We start from the raw sequence: 23,275 nt of genomic DNA, 5'->3' as shown, positions 1-23,275 counted from the left end.
AAAATTTGAAAATTTTACGGTAAAATACTGATTCCGAAAAAAATGAATTATTTTTAATGGCCAAACGGGCCCTAAAAAACTTATCTAGTAAATAGATTAATTCCCTTTGAATAAAACATGAAACTACTTTTCAGCCACAATTACTACAAGGGTAATATAGAGATTACAAAGGACTTGTAGTAGATAAGAGTAAAAAGTTGAATCATAAATGCCAATTTTTGAATACAAAAAAAAAAAAGTTATGGGGCCTTAACTTTAAACAGAAAAATCCTTTTTTTCAGCAGCTATAAATACAGCAAAGAGGAAACCAAACTTAGATATCAAACTCAAAAATCTCTATTCCCAACTGTCCTCTACTCTTCCATTATTCATTTCAAAACAACAACACAACATTTTTCTCCAACCATTTCTCTGTTTTTTTTTTTGACTTCTTTGATTTTTAATTCTCCAAATTCTCCATTAATCCTCAAATTTTTCTCTGGATTAGTGGATTTAACTTTAGAAAAAAGCGGCAAATTTTTTTAGTACCCTGTTTTCTCCTCTGTTTTCCTCTGTTTTCCTCTGTTTTCTCCTCTGTTTTCTCCTCTGTTTTGCTCTGTTTTCTCCTCTGTTTTTCTCACTTCTGTTGTCTAATTTTATGAAGTGATAATGAACACAATCCAAGAAAACAACAACACGATGTCTAGCATATTTGATGAGGGTGCTCAAATTCGATCTTCATTATCTCAATTACTTTTAACAAGTGGTACAAACACATTGGACTCAATATTTTCTCATTGTCAAGAAACAAATCAAATGACTTGCCCTGTTTTTGAGCCTTTAGGTTCATCAGTTTACCTTAGACAAAGAGATTTGCTACAAAAATTCTGTCAAGAAAACATAACAAATATCTCAATACCAGCAACTTCCACAACTTTCCCATTTCATAACTCTTTGTATGCACAGAGTTACAGGTTTCCAGAGAAGAAAAAATTATATAGGGGAGTGAGACAGAGGCATTGGGGAAAATGGGTTGCAGAAATAAGACTTCCACAGAATAGAATGAGAGTTTGGTTAGGTACTTATGACACTGCTGAAGCTGCTGCTTATGCTTATGACAGAGCAGCATATAAACTTCGAGGCGAATATGCACGTTTGAATTTTCCTAATATTCGCGATCCGAGTAAGTTGGGATTTGGAGATAGTGAAAAAATGAATGCTGTGAAGAATGCAGTGGATGCTAAAATTCAAGCTATTTGTCAAAAGGTGAAAAGAGAGAAAGCTAAAAAGGGTGCCAAGAAAAAGAGTGAAAATGAGAGTAAAGTTAAAGAAACTATGGATTCATCATCTTCTACTTCTTCTTTGGTTGGTGATGTGATTTCACCAAGTGTTTCTGAAGATGGATTATGGAAAAGTGAGAATTCAGATTGTTCTATTTTTGGTGACTGTTTAAAGGAGCCATTAATGGAATCTGAATTTGATAGCTGTTCGCTTGCAAGAATGCCTTCTTTTGATCCTGAGTTGATATGGGAAGTTCTTGCTAATTAGAATTTTTCAGTATTGGTTTGTTAAGTTAAATTAGGAGTTTTTCTTGGGATTTAGTGGTACCATTTTATGTTGTGGGAAATGTAAATGGTTAATTTTGAAGTTTAGCTATCTATTTATGACTACTTTTGAGTTTGTCTTGTGTTTCCTTATGGGATGAATGGACATATTTGAGCTCTATTTATTCCCAAGTATCTGTATCAAGTTTGTGGGGTTTTGCTATTACTCATAAAATTAGTGATATTTAAAACAAGTTTCTAGTTTGGCATCCATCTTTTTAAATCCTTTTGGAATGAAAATATTGTGCTTAAGTGATGCAATGAGAAATGACAACTCATACTAAGTTTAAAGTAGGAAAAGAAGATATTTCACAGAAAGCTTGTGTAGTACTTCCAATATGATGGTGATTTGGTCAAATCTCAGTAGAGAAAAAAAAAAGATTAGATGATTTCTTCTTATTTGTTTAAGCTGAGCATAGTTAATCAAATATCTATGTTAGTGAGAAGTAATGAATACTAATGAAATAGTCAAGGTGCATGCAAACTGTAATGAGACGCAACTGTACTTAAAAGGTATGATGATTTGGTTTTCATCTCGATTCTCAAATCAGCTTGAGAAAAAGCAGAAAGAAAATCTTGAGGAAAATAAGTGTGAAAAGGAACAGTGCCACATATCCTAGATTGGCCATACCGTGTAACATGTGATGCACAAAGCTAGTTGACTATTTGAGATTTGAGAAGGCCACATGTGAAGCACAGAGCTCACTACCAAGTCACTGTGGTCCTGTTGATGCTTCAATGCTTACCTACATTCAGTTTTTCGTTCTTTTTATAACCTAAACCCCTAAAGGGAGCCATGACGTAGCTGGTAAAGTTGTTGCCATGTGACCAGGAGGTCACGGGTTCGAGCCGTAGAAACAGCCTCTTGCAGAAATGCAAGGTAAGGCTGCGTACGATAAACCCTTATGGTCCGGCCTTCCCTGGACCCCGCGCATATCGGGAGCTTAGTGCACCAGGCTGCCCTTATAACCTAAACCCCTCCTCTCCCTCCCTCCAGTTTTGTGTTCTTAAACATGTCAAAACGTTTCTGTAACTATAAAAGTATTTCATAAAGAGTATAATAAAAAGTTTAAAGTTAAACGAGCTTCCAAATAAAAAATATGTCATTCTTGTTCGAACAAACTAAAAAGAAAGTGTCACATAAAAAAGGAACAGTACCTCGACAATATTTTTTCTTTATCTACTTTACAAGATAATTATATCCATGTTTCTCTGACTATGGCTTGGTTTGTCTACAAATTTAAAGAAGTAAAATGAAATGGTCCTGAAACCTGGTGTGAATCGATCTAATACAGTGAGGTCAAAGCAGGCGATGGTGATGTCTCATTAACGCTCACCTGACACCTTTAGAACCGTAGGAATGCAAAGAACCAAAGCCCACTATTTGTCTCACAGACCACATATCCACAATAGTCAACAAAATCTTCTGAGTTTTGATAATACCAGTTTGAACCAGTTATAAGTTCATTACTTCATTTAAATGAACAAAACTTACCATATTCTTGGAAGACAACGTTGTATTGGAAGCTAATCCGTATGTTTTAGTAAGATTTGTCAACTGCAATGAGAATTTGATTTCGACGCTACAAGTCTCAAGAGGGAAACTACACATTAACATTTAGTACAACCCCCAACACATGGGGGGGGGGGGGAGAGCATATTACACGCTTTATCACTCAAATTAAGCATAAGACTTAACAAATTAAGCACAAGACATAGTACTAAACACATAATTACAATGACCAGCAGGGTCATAAACAAACACATGTATATTGAAGATCTTACAAGAACACTACCAGCTAATTGAATTCCTGGACTGCTTAACCTTTGCATTATAAGAAGTCTCTATCTCCTCCTGCATGGTTATGAGCGATGTCAGTTTCCCCACCAATGAGTTTAATGTTAAAAATCGATGGCAGTTAGAGAAAAATTTACATGCTTAAATATATTATTAGTTGCTCACAATTTCTGAACGAGTATGATAAACTACTATTGAAAGGACAGGCATGGCAAGATAAATGCAAGGACGATTTATTTCAAGTTGTTGAGATGTACCTTGCAAGACTTATGCAGAGGATCCAAGAAGTGTTCCTTAAAGTATTTAACACATTGTACGAAAGATGTTCCATCCCATTCTGCGATAAAGTGAACATCAAAGAGTAAAACCATAAATTTCATGGAAACAGAACCAAGTTAAATATAGGGACACAATTACAAAGAGGCTCAACGTTTAGATAGTAAATAGTCCGGCTAGAGTGAAATTCACAAGTTATAATAGCTGAATGATCAATGCTTTAGTTTAATGGAATATCAGCTAAGAACCACAAGTAAATCATTGCTATTTCTGACACCACTTGATGGAAAGAACAAAAGGGATCAGAAATAATTATCTAAAAAATACAAGTAAAAATGAAGAGAAAGAATTCAGTATACTATTGTTCCCTTTTTCCTTACCATTGTCCCCTTCTGCTATAAAACCTCCAGCATTAAGATCTCCAATAAGCTACAATACAGTCAAATTAGTATCAATAAAAGGAAAAAAGAAATTAGCTGGAATAAGAAAAGTGTCGCCGCGTACTTCAAATTATTTGATAATATACTGCCAAATTTTACAACTTCTGGATGCAAAGGGATGAAAATAATGATATGATTAACTTATATCATAGGTGCACTAACCATTCTATAACTGAATAATGGATAGGATCGTTAACAGCATTACACCATATTCAGTAATATACTGGAACTGGAAAAGAATAACAGTCTGGTCTCGACTATAAGGGTAGAAATTCATTTGACCGGGTTCAGTACCTTTTGCCGTAACTACAACTAGCCTTGACTAATTGAACATCTGAAAGTATGCCAATCAGGCGAGGTAGCAAACAGTAGTTGGATCATGAGGAAACCATTTGCTTCTGAATGGAACACTTGATTATGGAAGACTTGGGAAGGGACAAGCTTAACTACTGTGGTTTTGAAAAATTAAGTTTGATCATCCATGATGATAGGCAATTTTTCTATATGGTCTTCCAAATGACATTAGAAACCTTAATTTTACTTCTCATATAGTAGCATATTGTACAAGAATCAACAAATTGAAATTATCAATGATATCTTGAAAATGCTAAAAGACAAACTATTCAAGGATCGTTCACCTTGGAAAGGGTTGGAACAGCAGAAGGATCAAGCTCGTCACACTTATTGGGATCAATAGGAATACAAATGCGGCCTAACAAAAAGAAGCGTAAAGATTCTGTTAAAATGTAAAGATCAGAGACGAAAAATAGCCAATGATAAGAAACTGTAATGATTCAAGTGTCTTGTCTTGTAGGTGCATACCTGTTTTGGGGTGCACACAGAAAGGAGCTTTTAATAAGTGATTCATGTGCTTTGATACCTGAGAGGTAAAAGAAGCAAATCTTCAGTTTGAATTTATGCCGTAAAACATCAAAGAAATATAATCAAGTCCCATTTTATTTGTTGCTCTACAAGCATGTTATTCCCATGTGTTATACAAAAGATTTAAATGTTCATACTCCATATAAGCAGAACTGAGGTCCCAAAAAGGGTAGGAAACTGTAAATAACACAAACCTCCATATCAAGTCTTGGATAGGTAAAAGAAAACACAATCTCTTCGATGCATCTGCGATGACCCTGGCCCTGAAATGCAAAACAGAACCATGGGTAACAGAAACAGATGAAGCACTGCATTATAAACTTGACGTACAAGCAATGAAAAGCTCCAACCAGATAGTAGAAGAGCAAGAAATACATCCACAACTTTTACCTAATTACCAAAACAATACCATGGCTCACTCAATTGGTGAAGGAACATGATAGATCTTGGATAATGGAACAATGACACAGCAAAAAAATCTCAATGCTTTCAAGACTAATAATTAGAACAAACTTGGGTCGTGCGATTAAAAAGACAGTGAAAAACATTAACCTCCCGAAAGTACTGGTCAGTATAAGATGATTTCTACCTTTTTACTAGATAACAGATGTTTTAGTTGTTCCCAACGAACAACATTAATATCTTCTTTTGAGCGCTTGTTAGACAGCCACTTTCCCCGGAGCTCAGATGTAATAGCTGCAAAATCACCCCAACTTCACTAAAAACTCGACGAAATGAAAGAGATTAAAACAAGTAATGAAAGGTGAAAACTTGCATACATTCGTCAGGTATCATTTCCAGTATCTTCTCAAACCTCTCCTCATTCAGGAACAAATTTTGACTTGATAGAAGTCTTTTCTCAAAGTAACCTTGTAAGACATCAGTATATGATCTCCTGCAAAGGTTGAATACGACTCAGAAAAGATCCTAAACCGAAATGAAAAGGAATTAAATGGAGAAAACCTTACGCGAGGAAAGGATGAAGTGCAGGACCCACTAGAGAAACCTTTTTATTGCTATTCTCATTGCCCTGAATGATAAACAAAACATTTTTTCTGTTACAACCTCGAGCCATCATAGTCTCCGATAGCATGCATGTAAAAACATCCTCAAATACCTTGTAGACACGAAAATAATCAGCAATTGCAGCCCGCTGTTCATTGTTTAACCTGATTGTGATGATGGTTATAAGAACAATATAAAACCAGTAAAATATCAAGACAATAACTATATCAATAAATACTAGAGCAAACAGCAATTGTAATACACTTCTGGTTATAATTGTAGCAGTACCTTCTTGCTTTTCCATCACAAACCCAACAATGGACACCACGCCTACCACTGTATACCCACAGAATGTGACTAAACCCAAAGTCATCTGTTATTCAACATTCAATTGCAGAAGTACCCGGTTAAGCAAATCAAAGGTGCAAAATGGTTCCTTGGGCAAATGACCAGCTTGTTTTTTCATATCATACAGACTATACCTCTGAGAGAAGTATCAATGACCTTGATAGCAACTGTCATTAGTGGCCAGCACTCCAAACAAACATCAGCTCCTGAACAGCAATATCTAACATCATCATAATCGGAAATATCCTGCAGTTAAATATGCATTCGACAAAATTTTAGCTGAAACATGAATTGGTGTCTTTTCTGCAGATAATTTGATATTTCAAGTTTGAATACAACAACAACAACCCGGTGAGTGTAGAGTGTACGCAGACCTTACCCCTACCCCAAAGGGTAGAGAGGCTATTTCTAAAAGACCCTCGGCTCAAGAAAACGAAAAGAGACAAGAGCTTACAATATCAAACACAAGCTCTCTTTCCACAGGCGTGAATATATTATCACCACCTTGTGAATAGGCATGCCTTTTTGAGGGCTGCAACACAGAAAAGAACATTCTAAGTGTTAATAAAAAAAAGTTAGAATATATTTATCCTGCTGAAATAACTTAATGATTCACAAAAACACACTCCTCTTCCCCGAGAAGTAAGAAGACAGAGAAATTGGGGCTACTTAGGCTATGAAGAAGCATTAGAATGAAAGTAAGCATATCAATAACTTAATGTATAGCCGTTTTAAGTGTTTCAGCTAAAAGAAACTCCATTTTTCTTTTGAAGTGAAGTAACATGCAGTTATAGTAGGAAAAACAACCTTTGTTAGAACGTCTGCCACATAAAAGCAACAAATTCAGCAGATTCACTATAAGAAGCTTTTTCCGAATCGTTTTGTACATAGGTACTAAAATGAAGCATCAATGCAGGGAGAAAGACAATAACAGAGATCTTACATCCACGCTGTAGACAGGTCCAATGTCTATTTTAAAAGGACACTTCTCCTTGATAGCACTTTCCAGCTCAGATGCAGTATTAAATGATTGAAATCGCAAGTAAATATCATTATCCAATGTGAATGAAAACTCCCTCCGACCAGAGTATGAGTGATCACAACCTGGATGCTTTCCATCTGGAGAACCCACAATAGCACAATGTTACAGAAGAAATATAACATGAGAAACTCTATCGAGGAACTGCTTTTACCATTGCCATAAGACAGCCACTTGAACATATCAGCACAAGGGAAAAGCTTTCCTGCAACAGAGAAAACTTAGCTTGAGAAATCAATTAATATTGGCTTTGAAACCAAATAAAAAGTAATGTATAGTGAGAGAATTTCTTATTTAAGGAAGAGGGATTGAGGAAGGTACAAACTTTGCAACAACATAGCTCTATCACGTCAATTTCGGAATTTTCCAAATCAAAATTGCATTCAAGGCAGAAAAGATGTCAAAGCATCCTTCAGAATATATTGATAAGCACGATAAGAACACTATTCATTTGATTGTACTTAAGATAATCCAATTCATAATTGAAGAGGTATGTACACAATTCCCAAACAAGCATTCAGGTACCAACTGTTTGTTTCATCAACATCCACTGAATAACTACCAAGTTCAATTCTGTTAAATGGACAACTGAGAAGTCAGTCACTTTACACTTACATCTCAATCATAAACTAGTCGGAATTGACCAGATGGCTCATCTGTACCCATTCCTCTCTACTCAAGCCCATTTTATTCCAGTAAGAAATCACATGTCCGTCGGTTGGCAAATTAGATTTATCTAAAACTAAAGGTTCTACAGATCTCAAGCTTATCCCTATATGGATGTACAGATGTCTAATCATAGCATCTATTATATGTGACACTGTATATGTGTTAAAAATCCACTAAGGAAGTACAAATAATAGATTTCCAATCCAGTAAATCAAATGAGCAGTGTTACAATTCCGAACTCGAACTCATAAAGTTAAAATCCCGGATTCGTATATGTGTAAAAATAAACAGGTTAAAATGCTCGAAAACGAAGGTTTACCGTAATAAGCTTTTAGATAATCAGCGTTAAATCCATCTGGAACGGCATTGTCCTCTCCGTCTATTAACATGTAGTCTTTTCCATTCTCAACTTCTTCTCTTGTCATTTTCCTACAATTTTTTTAATCCAAATTTATAGAAATTGACGCGGCAATGTAAATAAAAAATGTTTTACATTTTGTTCAGCAGAGTAAAAGCTAGGGTTTAAGGAAATCGATAATAGACAAATGCAAAGCTATAATAAGACTCACGATAAAGTTGAATCACCGGATGGAGGTGGCAGTGGAGACAACCGGCGGGGGCGGCGATGAAGATCTAGAAGAGAGGAACCTGGAAATGGCGGGAAAAACAAACGAGGACAGGATAATAAAGCATTAGGCTTGGCGGGGAAAAGGTGAATTTATTGAAAATTCTGGGCCGTACGATTTGGTTTGGCTGGAACGCTGGATGCATATATGGGATTTGGACCACATTTGCATAGCTGTAAACGGGTGAAGCGCACACAAATAACCGTTTTACTTGTCTATAATATTAAAAATATATTTTCACCTTTAGTTGTCTATTTTAGCAAATCAAAAAAATGACAAAAAAAATTCTTATTTTACCTTTACAATTAATTACTCATTTCCAAAATTATTTCGCCTTTTGAAATGTTATTATTTTTAGGGGTTATATGATAATATATATTGTATTTATTTATTTATTAAGAGACGTGAAAGTCCAATATGAACAAGTAAAAATGAACGAAGAGATTATAAAATAACCGCAAAGTTCTTAAAGTTTACCCCTCGTAATAAATTTTAGACATGCAGATCTGAAATTGAAATTAGGGATCTAACATTTTCAAATTCGGACCTTGAATATGCTACAGTGCAACTTCAGACTCGAAGGTCAAAAGAAGAAGAAGTAGTATTGGAAATGTTATAAATAGGGGTACTACAAATAGCCAGGTGCTATTTATATGTTGGAAACTCAAGAATTTGCACAGATAGTCCTCATGTTGTCCTGGTATTTAATATCGGTCCTATTTTATAATATTATCTAAAAGATTAGGCTCCTTTTATTCTATAGACCCAAAAATTGACCTTTTCTCTCTTTCACCCCTGCTTCTTCTCCGGCCTTTCTTAGAGCTTGTTTGGCCAAGCTTTAGGACGGCCAAAAATACTTTTTTATCAAAAAAGTACTTTTCGAAAAATTTAAGGTGTTTGGCCAAAATAAAAAAATACTTCTGAGCAACAGCAGAAGCAGTTTTTCTATTTTTGGAGAAAAGCTACAAATTCTAGCTTCTTCCAAAAAGGAGAAGCAGAAGCAGAAACTTAATTTGTTCAAGGCAAAAATAACCTTACAATAAATTAATATTTTTTAAATTATCTCTCATTAATCTAACATTTTTCTTTTTCTTTTCCTTTTTCTTTTTATTTCTACTATACATTTCTTCTCCTTTTTATCTTAATCATATATTTTTTCTCTTTGTCTTATTCCTAAGAGTATATTTCAAATTTATATTGAATGGTGTATTTTAACATATTTAAATTATTATGTAAATAATAAGTAATACGAATGTCACGACCCTAAATCCGGATCCGGTCGTGATGGAGCCTATCGTGAAACAAGGATAGTCGACACAAATTCTCAATCCATCTAAACAGATATAATAATTTAATTTTAAGTCATTAGTAAGTAATAAATCCCAAAATAGCGTGAAATAGATCAAGTGCAGAAATAAACACAACCTGACATCGCGGTGTCACCAGTCATGAGCATCTAAACAACCGTCTAAAAGTAGGAAGAGTCTACATAGTCTACTACAAATCCAGTACAAATGAGAATAAAGATAGGAAAGAGAAGCACTGGGCTGCGAATGCCGAGCAACTACCTAGTGAACTCCGGACAGGCTGCTGGAAGCAATCAACCCTCGCTAGCAAGACCCGAGGCTCTTGAATCTGCACACAAGGAGCGGGAGTAATGTGAGTACGTCAACTCAGTGAGTGATAAAAGTAAAGGCAACTGAGCGATAAGAAAACACGTAAAACACAACAACATGCTACAAAGAGGCAGTATAAAGCCAATACAATGCAATAAAACAGTGAAAACTTATAAAAATACCTTAGTTCAGCAAAAACCTCTTTAAACATCTTTTAATAGTTCAAACGAGCAAATGAAAAACAGGGAGAAAAGATAGAAACACAAATCAGCCTCTCGGGCAAAATACCAACAGAACCAGCCCATTGGGCAATAACATAGAACAACATCAGTCCCTCGTACTATATCACATCTCACACTGGGTACCCGCGCTTACTAGAGGTGTACAGACTCCGGGAGGGACCCCTTACGGCCCAATCGCAATATCACGCCATCTCGTGGCATAATCAATAGGCTCTCGGCCTTATATCAAGCCACCTTGTGGCGTACAACTCAGGCACTCGGCCTCAAAATCATGAATCAGCTCAATACCATTGCGGCGCGCAACTCGATACCATAATAACCTCACAATACAGGCCATCGACCCTACTCAGTCAGAAATCTCTAAAAGCCACTCAAGCACAGTAAAAGATGATGCTCGGCTCAAAATATCATTTAAGATGTCAAAATAGAGTAAACATGGTTGAGTTATAAAAACAGTAGAATATAGCATGACAGTGTATAGGTATAAAGTCAAAACAGTGAGAAATAGTAGTAAACATCCTCTAAGGGTCCAAAACAGTTGGCACGAGGCCCAAATATGGCATTCAACCTAAAACATGATGATAGTAAACAGTTTTCAATAAATTACGCAGTTAAATAGTCATACGGGATAGACCAAGTCACAATCCCTAATGGTGCATGACGCCACGCTCGTCATCTAGCGTGTGCGTCACCTCAAAATAGCACAACGATGTGAAATCAGGGGTTTCATACCCTCAGGACAATATTTACAATCATTATTCACCTCTATCCGATCCAAACTCTAGCCCGCGATGCCTTTGCCTCTAGAATCGGCCTTCGGATGCTCCAAATCTAATCAAAATCAGTGCAAAACTATCAAAATATGCTAAGGGAATAAAACTCATTCGAAAGTAATCAAATTACAACACAAATTCTGAAATTGGCCAAACTCGACCCCCAGGCCCACGTCTCGGAATCCGATAAAAATTACATCAATAGACTTCTTATCACTCCCCGAGTTCATTCATATTAAAAGCACCAAAATCCAACCACAAACGACCCCTCAAATCCCTAATTTTAGGACTCGAATTACAAGCCCTAGTTCTTCAATATTTAGGCTTAAATTCTATAAATTCCATGATTAATTAAGTAGAAAACACATTAGGATTGAATATCGAGTCCATAAATCTTACCTCCAAGTGTTTCCCCTTGATTCCCTCTTCAATCCTCTTCAAAAAAGCTCTAAAATCGCCCAAAAATGGTGGAACTTAGGCTAGAAATCGCGGAATTGATCTTTTAAAATATTCTGCCCAGCTATTTCAAATCCTTCTTCGCGAACGCGGTCAACGCCTCGCGTTCGCGAAGCACAAACTTAAGTTAACCAGAAATCCTCTTAAGCGAATGCGACGACCCCTCGCGAACGCGATACCTCAGCAACTCAAACCTTCGCGGACACGGCATCACCATCGCGAACGCGTTGAACACAGACCCATCCCTTCGTGAATGCAGGACCCTCATCGCGAACGCGAAGGCCAACAATCCTGTCTCACATCCCAACCCTTCGTGAACGCGAAAGCCAAAAGCCTGCAACACCAACATCAGATTTTTCTGCAATCTTTTCAACTTAAAATGATCCGTTCAACCACCCAAAACTCACCCGAGGCCCTCGGGACCTCAACAAAACATGCCAACCTATCCCATAACATCTTTCAAACTTGTTCCAACCTTCGGAACGCTCAAAATAACATCAAAACACCAAATTTGCATCAGATTCAAGCCTAAGAATTCCAAAATCTTCCAAATTTCGCTTTCAATCAAAAAGTCTACCAAACCACGTCCTAATGACCTGAAATTTTGCACACACATCCCAAATGACACAATGGACCTACTACAACTCCCAAAAATCCATTCCGACCCTTATATCAAAATCTCACCTACCAACCGGAAAAAGCCAAAATTCCAATTTCGTCAATTCAAGCCTAAATCTACTCCGTACCTCCAAAACACATTCCGATCACGCTCCTAAGTCCCAAATCACCTCCCGAATCTATCCAAATCATCGGAACTCACATATGAGCCCTTTATCATATAAGTCAATATCTGGTTGACTTTTCCAACTTAAGCTTACTCAAAAGAGACTAAATGTCTCAAACCTTACCAAAATCTCTCCGAACCTGAGCCAACCAACCCGATAACACGTAATACAGTTGAACAAGGCAATAAGAAGCAGAAATGGGGGAAACGGAGCGGTAACTCATGAAACGATCGGTCGGGTCGTTACAACCAAATACTCAATATTATTGCTTTGGAATAACTATATTTTATATTAATTAGAATTTTTAATTTATATTTTTACTTTACATTTTATATTTTAATTAAATTCTTTTATAATAAATATTTAAATTTATTTTTCTTTTCAAAATAATACTAATCACAAATTTGAATATTTACTGTCCTTTTTCGTAATTTGATACTTAAAAGTACTTTTTTAAAAGATTGGTCAAACATGATGAGCTTGCAAAAAGCATTATTCAAACGAATTGGCCAAACACAAACTACTATTTTGCAAAAGTACTTTTTCAAAAAGCATTTTTGAACAAAAATACTTCTCAAAATAAACAGTTTTTGGCAGCTTGGCCAAACGGGCTCTTATTCTGCAACTCCTTTCTAAGCACAATAATAATTTGCAGGGGCAAATTAACTTTGGCTTTAATTTAAATAAACTCAAAAAACATTAATATAGAGACTAGGAAGTACGTAGTCTCCATTAAAATGGTGATTTATGTGGTGCAATCGTTAATCGAGGATAACTAATGAAAAACTACCAAGTACAAAGGGGTGACAGAAAAAGATATGAGCAGTAGATGGAGTGTGATTAAAGGCCACGCATACAAGTGCTTATATAGTTATATATGCATGTTAATTGTTTTTATTACAATCGTTATTTGTATGAATAATAATACATTACTAATACAAACGAAAACGCAATGTTCATCAATAGTCGAGAAAATGAAAAGTTTTTAGAGAGATAAAAGCCAAGAAAAGTGGCATCTCAACCATACCAACTGATCTTTTAGCATAAATCCTCTCAAAATTCTCTATCAAGAAACTCTGCCAAGTCTTGCCAATCCAGAAAGACTCGTGGCCAATTGAACATGATAGGTAGGACGAAGAGAGTATCAAATTTTGTTTAATCCGTAATAAGAATAATTGAACAATACATGCAAGTCTTACCAATATATTAGTACGATACTTGTTACCAAGTTGATAAGATAAATAGGACGAAGATAGTATCAAGTCTTGTCATTCCGTTAAAATTTGTGATAATATAACTATATAAGAAACTCTTACCAATCCATAGTACTTGTGGCCAATTGAAAAAAAATATTTTAAAACCTTAAATTAAACTATTAAAATCTTCATAATAGTAACTATATTCTTTATAACAAGGTCTCATACAATGCATTGCAAGCATATGACTAACATCTTATTAACTTAATTTGACCCTTACCTTATAAATAACAAAACTACTATGTGAAGAAGCCATGTAGATCATTTCCAGGTGTTAGCCTTATAGAAAAATCTGTTTTGTTACCAGTTGATGTAAATTCAGAGTCGACCAAACTGTATAGAGAGCCTGGTTCTCTATCAGTTCCCACAAAATACACACACAAAGCAGTAAGTAAATAACACAACAATATTTTACGTGAAAAACTTCTAGCTTACGGGATTAAAAATCACTACGACACTCGTAGGATTTCAACTTCACTAATCGAACAACTTTAGATTACAACCTATGAATTAAACTCTTAATCTCTCACCTACTTGCAATAACGATATTGCAAGCCTCTTTGTAATAACTCTATTACAAAGCTCACCATGCTAACTCTAGTCAAACACAAACACAAACACAAGGTTTATAGTTTACAAAGGTATCCTACGAAATGCTTCTAACTAAGCTGAGTAGGAGTTACAAAGGTATCCTACGAGATGCTTCTAAAAAGGAAGACATGCAAGTTCAAATTTCATGTACTCACTGTTAATGTTTATAGAAAATATTATGCTTCTCAAGATCTGAAGTTGTCTTCTCTCTGTTATAGCTCACAGGATACCTGTATGTTTTTTGGGTGAGAGACTTTGTAGTGATTGTCAAGGTGATCCAATTTCTGGAATCTCTTCTCACAAACCAAGCAGTATACATTGTTACCGGCCGGTGCATTAAGCACAAGCGACGTTTTCTGCTCATCCGATAGGGAATCATAGTCCATTAAATAAACAGATTTAGTTTTTTTTAGGGTTTGTTGAGAGAGCAGAAAGAACAGAATCAGAGAGGGAGAGCAGAAAGAATCGGAGTAACGAATCGGAGAACAAGATTAAAAAGAACGGATACTGTTTGTTTCATTTTGTTTTTTCTATTTTTATATTTTAGCCAAAAGTAAATGTTTCCAATTATGTATGTGTTTCAGGTTCGTAATACCGCTATCTTATGATATCCCTATCATTAAAAACAAGAAAAGCTTTTGAACAAAATCCTAGCCTCAAAATACTCTATAAAAATTTGGGGGTGTATAAATGTATAAAACATCTCATGAATTACGGTAAAAAGGGAACACCTCTTACATTTGTATTAACCCACGTGAGATGGAAGAGAACACAAGCTTAAAGGAGTTAAACAATAAAAGCTGATGGGATTAATACAATTATGTGACATGATGATTGGATCTAAAGTTTACAACAAAGTCGGGCTTCCTATTTCATCACTTTAGAAAACGATTAAGGGCCTAGGGAGTAAAAGACCTTGGTTGGATCTGGAAAACTAAAATCTTTAAACAAGGTAAAATTCTTGAGCAAATTATGCAAAATACCCAAGGAGCTTATAATAATTACCCTGTCTACTCATTTGCAACTAGTTACAATATATACCTACCTAATTAAAATTAATTATCCAACATAACCACCTACCCCACCTTTTTAAATTCAATTGGCTTAGCTTAGCTTGATTTGGTTTAGCTTGGTTTGACTTAGCTTGACTTGACTTGATTTGGCTTAGCTTAACTTGAATTGACTTGGCTAACTTGATTTAGTAGCTTATCTTGACTTTATTTGGTTGGCAAAATTGGATAGGGGAAAACTTATGGGCAGGGGCGGGTAATAAGTTTCTGCCGCCCGGGTATTTCCCAAAGAACCCCTGAATTCTTCTTATGGTCATATTAGACTCCCTACACCGAACCTGGAACAAGCTAAAGAAGCTATATTTTAACAATATTATCCCCTGAAAAAACATCCTCCCTTTTTGCTTCTGGCATATCTAGCTAGCAAGAAACTACAACCTTTTCAATAATAAGAGAGATGATATCTCAGCAAAACAAAACTATCTCCAAACCAACAGAGTACTATATGCTGGCACAAAAAGGTGTTATTAGGAAGCCATTCCATATCGAAGTTAAATGAGAGCGCGGATGGGGCTGCCAAGGACAGTTCAAGCATTGGGAAATTGGTGGGGTATTTCGGAATCATAATAGGGATGAGATTATGGGGTATATGAAAAATATACCACATACCACCAACACCATGGCAGAACTAAAATCACTACTAAAGGGCCTCCAAATAGCAGAAAAAAATGGATGGGTTCCTCTGGACAGAGCTACAGATTCGACTGAAGTAATAAAAATACTACTTACAGACAATACAACTTATGATCCTATGATATGGGAATGCAGATTATTGATGCAAAGAATGGACAAAGTGGTGGTGAGACACAACTATAGGGAGCAGAATAGGGTGGTTGATGCACTGCAAAGGAGGCAGCAAATTCAAACTTTTTGGGTAGAACTACCATGTTGGCAGTTCCTCCGATATTTGCAAATGATATATTTTGGGCAGACATCCTAGGAACTGAAGTTGTTAGGAATTTTTTGGCATGTAACATTGATATAATTGAACAAAATATGGCCGTTTTAGGGGAACCGCAGTACACCTATTTAGATAGTAATCCGCAATGTAATTTCTAGTTACTTATATATATATATATATATTTCCCTTCCCACCCCCCCCCAAAAAAAAAAAATGATCCGCCCACGCTACTCTAAGAAGATTTTTCATAAAGCTTAGAGCCTAGTAACTATAGTTTGCCTAATTATCATTTGTAGCTATTGTTCAATTATTACCAGCTTGAATCACTTGTATTCAAACGCGCAACAAATAGAGTATGCAGGTGAAGTACAATGGGTGTACACAAAGGATACAACACGTGTCAATTGTATACATAGGTGTATACAAAGGATACAATCTGTATCAATGGAAGAGTGTATATAAAGGATACAGCCTGTATCAAACGGTATTCGTATCGACTCTATTCATACGCACAACGAATACAATTAAGGGCAATACAGAAATACAGAAAAATAAAATGCTAACTCACCTCCGCTAACTATGCAGACACTCTAACCAACTTAGCTACGAGAGTTTGTTGCTCTCTTATTTAAGTTCAAAACAATTAATTTCTTGTTTCATGGATTTGCTATAAAATTCAAATATAAATATGCATGAAAAATATAGTATATATGTCTGATGCATTGCGTAATTTTCCCCTGCTTTAACCATATCTATGCTAGACGTTTGGGCCATGATTTGAGGTCCAAATGAACTGAACTAGTCACACGATGCAAGTTCGAAAGAAGTCCAACTAGTCTCAAAAATGATGAATAGTTATGAGCTTGTCAATGGTGTTCCAGATCCTTGTCAATATTGGACTATATACTTGCACGCCTATACTAGTGTGTTGAAGTATTTTTTTTGTTTCACAAACTAGTGGAGCAAGTTCGATTGAGTCCTCTAAGTTTACAGGAGTCAAGCCTAATCACATATATTTTATCGATGATTGGTACGAGATTAAGAATGAGGAAGGTGGTAATGGAAGAGATATGGGAGCTTACAATCTTGAAGATGGAAAAATTGAATCTTTTTATCCTAGATTGTCACTAAGTCCTCTTTCCCCGCCAACTTGGGTCACACCATCAATCTCATAATGCACTCACCTCCATATCTTGACTCAGCACCTCAGATCATGAGGAGTTGCTGTCTCTTGTAACTTTGGTTAATTATTTGTTTTTCATAATTATGTTTGAAGTTAAGTTAGATATAATATTTTTCCTTCACTGCAATGCATGAATGTTATGTATTAATTTTTAAATAAATGCTAATGGTGCTTTTCTAGATGATTGAGGATTCAGTTTGTAAATATGAACTCTTTAATTTGATGCGCGTCCTACATTCTAGCTCCTGCCAACATGTATTTTAGATGTCTTCGTGTTTTATTTATGCATACAGAAATACACGGCCTAGGTGCGAAGTGTTGGAGGTTGAAGCAGGTCCGATCCAGGCTTCAATTGTAAACCATAGTAGTTAGGGCTGCTTGTGCACACACTTATCTCCTACTCAAGAATGACATTATCTACCAATGTATATGGTGTTCGAGATAAAAAGAATTGTATGCTATTTGCTTCATTCATTTACCTTCTCTGTTGCATTATCATATCTATTTTGATTTACTTGGTTGCTTTGATACTTTATTTAAGATTAAGGGACAACCAACTGAAACTTTTTGATAAGTAAACTTATTAAAGGCACCAAGGAAGAACTGACTAGATATGGAAGTATCTGGATTTGATCCCTCAATTATGTATGGGATCAATGAACTCGAGTACAAATTCTATATCATTTGTAAAACACACTTCGCTACAAGATTCAAACTTTTTATACATCTTAGTTTACAAAATATAAGTCTTCTACTTTCTTTGAAGCATGAGTTCTTTCAAGCTAAACTGTCCAGCATATACCTTAAAAATTGATTTCCAGATTTGCCTTTGTTGCTTCCTCATTTCTGTCCCCCTTCCTTATGTCTAATGCTTGATTCTGTTCCCCCTAGCATCACCACTGCATCAATATTGGTTTAGCAACATGCACCTGTTGAAGTTTGGCAAAATGCCAAAGTCCCACATTGGTTGGGAGTTAAGTTTGGGGGGATTTTTCCCCTATAAAAGAAGGCCTAATGTTTAGGATTGAAACACACCTCTCATTTGCCTTCTCATCTGTTTAAGACATTTGTATCTTCTCTCTTTAGTATTATTTCACTTGTATTTTGGAGTGGAATAAAATATTTGGTTGTGTCCGAGGAGTAGGCAGAATTAGCCGAACCTCGTAAATTCTTGTGTTCCCTTTATTATTGCTTTATTGTCTTATTTATTATTTGGTGGCTGTCATAATTTTTGGTATAGTAGTTGTGACTTATTCACACTATATACATTTGACTTCCGCAACAATTGGTATCAGAGCCAAGGTACTGTCTAAGTATGCTCTGTGGTTGCAGCATAGTCTGATCTTCCACATCAGAAAAGATTTATCTTGGTAACTGAGTCAAGGTTCTGTCTGAGTATGCTCTGTAGTTGCAGCTTAGTCTGATCTTCTACATCAGAAAGGAAATAATCTTGATTTGTGTCGTCAGCTATTAAATAATATTTGTGTCAAATATGGGGGACAATAAACAAGAAGAATCTACATCAAGTGTCAACAATACGTCATCATTGGCATCTTCGCTTATGACAAGAATTGTGTCAAATGCGAAATTTGCGGTAGAAATTTTTGACGGGTCCGGACATTTTGGGATGTGGCAAGGCGAGGTTCTAGATGTCCTTTTTCAACAAGGGTTAGATCTGGCCATTGAAGAAAAGAAACCAGATGTTATTGGAGAAGAAGATTGGAGAATTATCAACCGTGTTGCTTGCGGTACCATTCGATCCTACCTTGCTAGAGAGCAGAAATATCCATACACAAAGGAAACTTCTGCAAGTAAATTATGGAAAGCACTGGAGGATAAATTTTTGAAGAAAAACAGTCAAAATAAATTGTACATGAAGAAGAGACTGTTTCACTTCACCTATGTTCCTGGTACCACGATGAATGAACATATCACCAGTTTCAATAAGTTGGTCACAGATTTGCAAAATATGGATACAACTTATGATGATGGTGACTTGGCCTTAATGTTGTTGGCGTCACTTCCTGATGAGTACGAGCACCTTGAAACTACTCTACTCCATGGAAATGACGAAATTTCTCTCAGAGAAGTTTGTTCAGCTTTGTACAGCTATGAACAAAGAAAGCGAGAAAAACAGAAGGGCGGAGAAGGAGAAGCACTATTTGTGAGGGGTCGTCCTCAAAATCAAACGAGGACAAAGAAGGGAAGATCCAAGTCAAGATCCAGACCCAGCAAAGATGAATGTGCCTTTTGTCGAGAAAAAGGGCACTGGAAGAAAGACTGTCCGAAGTTGAAGAATAAGGCCAAACATAACAATGGAAAGGCTATTATGGATTCAAATGTAGCTGATTGTGATGATTCAGACTTCTCATTAGTTACAACAGAGTCATCAACATCATCAGACATATGGTTGATGGACTCGGCTTGTAGCTATCATATGTGTCCCAACAGGGACTGGTTCGTGGAATTTCAAGAAGGAGAATATGGAGTCATCCACACAGCGGATAACAACCCTCTTACCTCATATGGCATTGGTTCAATACGATTAAGGAACCATGATGGAATGATCAGAACATTGATAGATGTTCGATATGTACCGGATTTGAAGAAGAATCTCATCTCTGTGGGAGCCCTAGAATCAAAAGGGTTCAAAATCATTGCAGAAAATGGAGTGATGAGAGTATGCTCCGGTGCACTAGTGGTAATGAAGGCTAATCGGAAGAATAATAATATGTACCGCTATCGTGGCAGTACAGTTATTGGGACAGCGACAGTAACATCCAGTGACGACAAAGAGGCAGAAGCAACCAAGCTATGGCACATGCGCTTGGGACATGCTGGAGGAAAATCCTTGAAAACTCTATCAGATCAAGGATTGTTAAAAGGAGTAAAGGCTTGCAACTTGGAGTTTTGTGAGCATTGTGTTAAAGGGAAACAGACAAGGGTTAAATTTGGTACAGCGATCCATAATACTAAAGGCATTTTGGATTATGTACACTCTGATGTTTGGGGTCCTTCCAAAACACCTTCATTGGGTGGGAAGCACTATTTTGTAACCTTTGTTGATGATTTTTCCCGAAGAGTATGGGTGTATACAATGAAGAGCAAAGATGAAGTGTTGGGAATTTTTCTCAAATGGAAGATGATGGTGGAGAATCAGACAGGCAGGAGAATCAAGTGTATTCGCACAGACAATGGAGGTGAATACAAAAATGATCATTTCAATAAGGTCTGTGAAAATGATGGCATCATCCGACACTTCACTGTTAGACATACACCACAACAGAATGGAGTGGCAGAACGTATGAACCGGACCTTGCTGGAGAAGGTACGGTGTATGTTGTCCAATGCTGGCTTGGGCAAAGAATTTTGGGCTGAGGCAATTACATATGCATGCCACCTCATTAATCGTCTACCATCTGCTGCTATTGATGGCAAAACACCATTTGAAAAATGGTACGGAAAACCTGCTGTAGATTATAACTCTTTGCACGTGTTTGGCTCAACTGCATATTATCATGTGACGGAGTCAAAATTGGATCCAAGGGCAAAGAAGGCTATTTTTATGGGAATTACTTCTGGAGTCAAAGGATATCGCTTATGGTGTCCTATGACAAAGAAAGTAATGTTCAGCAGAGATGTTACCTTTGATGAATTTGCTATGGTAAATAAGGTAACAGAAGATACCAAACAAAATGAAGGTGCTTCTAAGCAGGTGGAGTTTGAGGGAAAATTTATTTTTCCTACACAAGAAGCAGAGGAGGAAACAAATGAAGATTACCCTCTGGAAGGAGAGCCAGTAGAGGAGATTCCAACTCAGGAATCTCAACAACAACTTGAATCAATAGCAACCAGCAGGCCAAAAAGAACAATAACGAAACCTGTTCGTCTCATAGAGACGGTTGCTTGTGCAACCTCAATTGTAGCTGATGATGTTCCTACTACTTATAAAGACGCTGTCCAAAGTTCAGAAGAAGATAAGTGGAGGATTGCCATGAATGATGAAATACAGTCCCTTCATCAGAATCATACATGGAGATTGGCCAATCTCCCGAAGGGAAAGAAAGCAATTGGGTGCAAATGGGTATTTGCAAAGAAGGAAGGATTTCCTAACCAAGTAGATGTTCGCTACAAAGCAAGATTGGTGGCCAAAGGATATGCTCAAAAGGAGGGAATTGATTACAATGAAGTGTTTTCTCCAGTTGTAAAACATTCCTCCATTAGAATTATGTTGGCTTTGGTAGCACAATTGGATTTGGAACTAGTTCAGATGGATGTAAAAACTGCGTTTTTACATGGAAACTTGGAGGAGGAAATCTACATGACTCAGCCAGAAGGATTCAAAGTTGCTGGAAAAGAAAATATGGTGTGCAAACTTGAAAAATCGTTGTACGGATTGAAACAATCTTCTAGACAATGGTACAAGCGATTTGACGAGTTTATGTTGCGGCAAGGGTACAAGAGAAGCAAATACGATCATTGTGTGTATTTGCACAAGCTTAAAGATGGTTCCTTTGTATATCTTCTCCTATATGTTGATGATATGTTGATAGCTTCCAAGAATTCGGAAGAAATTGATAAGTTGAAGATTCAACTGAAGAAGGAGTTCGAGATGAAGGATTTGGGTGAGGCAAAGAAAATTCTTGGCATGGAGATAATTAGAGATAGACGTTCAAAGAAACTCTGTTTATCTCAAAAGGAATATTTGAAGAGAGTACTTCAACGTTTTGGCATAGATGACAAGACTAAGCCAGTTAGTACTCCACTTGCTTCCCATTTTAAGCTAAGTACTACTATGTCGCCAATGGATGAAGCTGAACGAGAGTATATGTCAAAGGTACCATACGCAAATGCTGTTGGTAGCTTGATGTATGCAATGGTTTGCACAAGGCCTGACATTTCACAAGCTGTTGGAGTTATTAGCAGATATATGCACAATCCAGGGAAGGAGCATTGGCAAGCTGTGAAGTGGATTCTACGGTATATTCATAATACTGTAGATGTCGGGTTAGTTTTTGAGCAGGAAGACAATCAGTTTGTAGTTGGATATTGTGACTCAGATTTTGCGGGTGATATGGACAAACGAAGATCAACTACTGGTTATGTGTTTACTTTTGCAAAGGCACCAGTTAGTTGGAAGTCTACTTTGCAGTCAACAGTTGCTTTGTCTACAACAGAGGCAGAGTACATGGCTATTACAGATGCTGTGAAAGAGGCAATTTGGCTTCAAGGATTGCTAAAGGAGCTTGGTGTTGAACAAAAAGGTATCACAATTTTTTGTGATAGTCAAAGTGCTATTCAATTAGCGAAGAACCAAGTTTATCATGCAAGGACGAAGCACATTGATGTTCGGTATCATTTCGTACGAGAAATCATAGAAGAAGGTGGAGTCACGGTGAAGAAAATTCATACTACAGAGAATCCTGCTGATATGCTGACAAAGGTGGTGACTGCGGTCAAGTTTCAACATTGTTTGGATTTGATCAACATTGTTGAACACTGAAGATTGAAGATGAAGACACAACCAAAATTTGTTATTGAGAGAGAATTGAAAATGTGGAATTTTGCCAAGGTGGAGATTTGTTGAAGTTTGGCAAAATGCCAAAGTCCCACATTGGTTGGGAGTTAAGTTTGGGGGGATTTTTCCCCTATAAAAGAAGGCCTAATGTTTAGGATTGAAACACACCTCTCATTTGCCTTCTCATCTGTTTAAGACATTTGTATCTTCTCTCTTTA

The 23,275-nt window shown here is 36.5% G+C and overlaps 2 protein-coding genes across 2 annotated transcripts; one reads left to right on the top strand and one right to left on the bottom strand.

Annotated features, from left to right (window-relative positions):
• The first annotated feature begins 337 nt into the window (after positions 1–337).
• LOC104212053 (ethylene-responsive transcription factor ERF061) lies at positions 338–1,704 on the top strand. The gene has a single exon (XM_009761237.2). The coding sequence runs from the start codon at positions 649–651 to the stop codon at positions 1,525–1,527; it is 879 nt and encodes a 292-aa protein (XP_009759539.1). The 5' UTR covers positions 338–648; the 3' UTR covers positions 1,528–1,704.
• Positions 1,705–3,178: 1,474 nt separating this feature from the next.
• On the bottom strand, positions 3,179–8,768 carry LOC104212052 (uncharacterized). Its single transcript, XM_009761236.2, has 17 exons — positions 8,610–8,768; positions 8,360–8,469; positions 7,526–7,576; positions 7,276–7,451; positions 6,787–6,864; positions 6,467–6,578; positions 6,273–6,357; positions 6,097–6,148; positions 5,948–6,009; positions 5,759–5,874; positions 5,569–5,675; positions 5,174–5,242; positions 4,920–4,977; positions 4,736–4,809; positions 4,038–4,086; positions 3,639–3,718; positions 3,179–3,438 (listed from the first exon to the last, which is right to left on the bottom strand). The coding sequence occupies exons 2-17, from the start codon at positions 8,463–8,465 to the stop codon at positions 3,376–3,378; spliced, it is 1,338 nt and encodes a 445-aa protein (XP_009759538.1). The 5' UTR covers positions 8,466–8,469; positions 8,610–8,768; the 3' UTR covers positions 3,179–3,375.
• Between the last annotated feature and the right edge of the window lie 14,507 nt (positions 8,769–23,275).

The sequence above is a fragment of the Nicotiana sylvestris genome, chromosome 8, assembly GCF_000393655.2.
Source record: "Nicotiana sylvestris chromosome 8, ASM39365v2, whole genome shotgun sequence".
Classification (NCBI taxonomy): domain Eukaryota; kingdom Viridiplantae; phylum Streptophyta; class Magnoliopsida; order Solanales; family Solanaceae; genus Nicotiana; species Nicotiana sylvestris.
The sequence above is the reverse complement of the archived record's forward strand: the minus strand, read 5'-3'. Positions and strand labels throughout refer to the sequence as shown.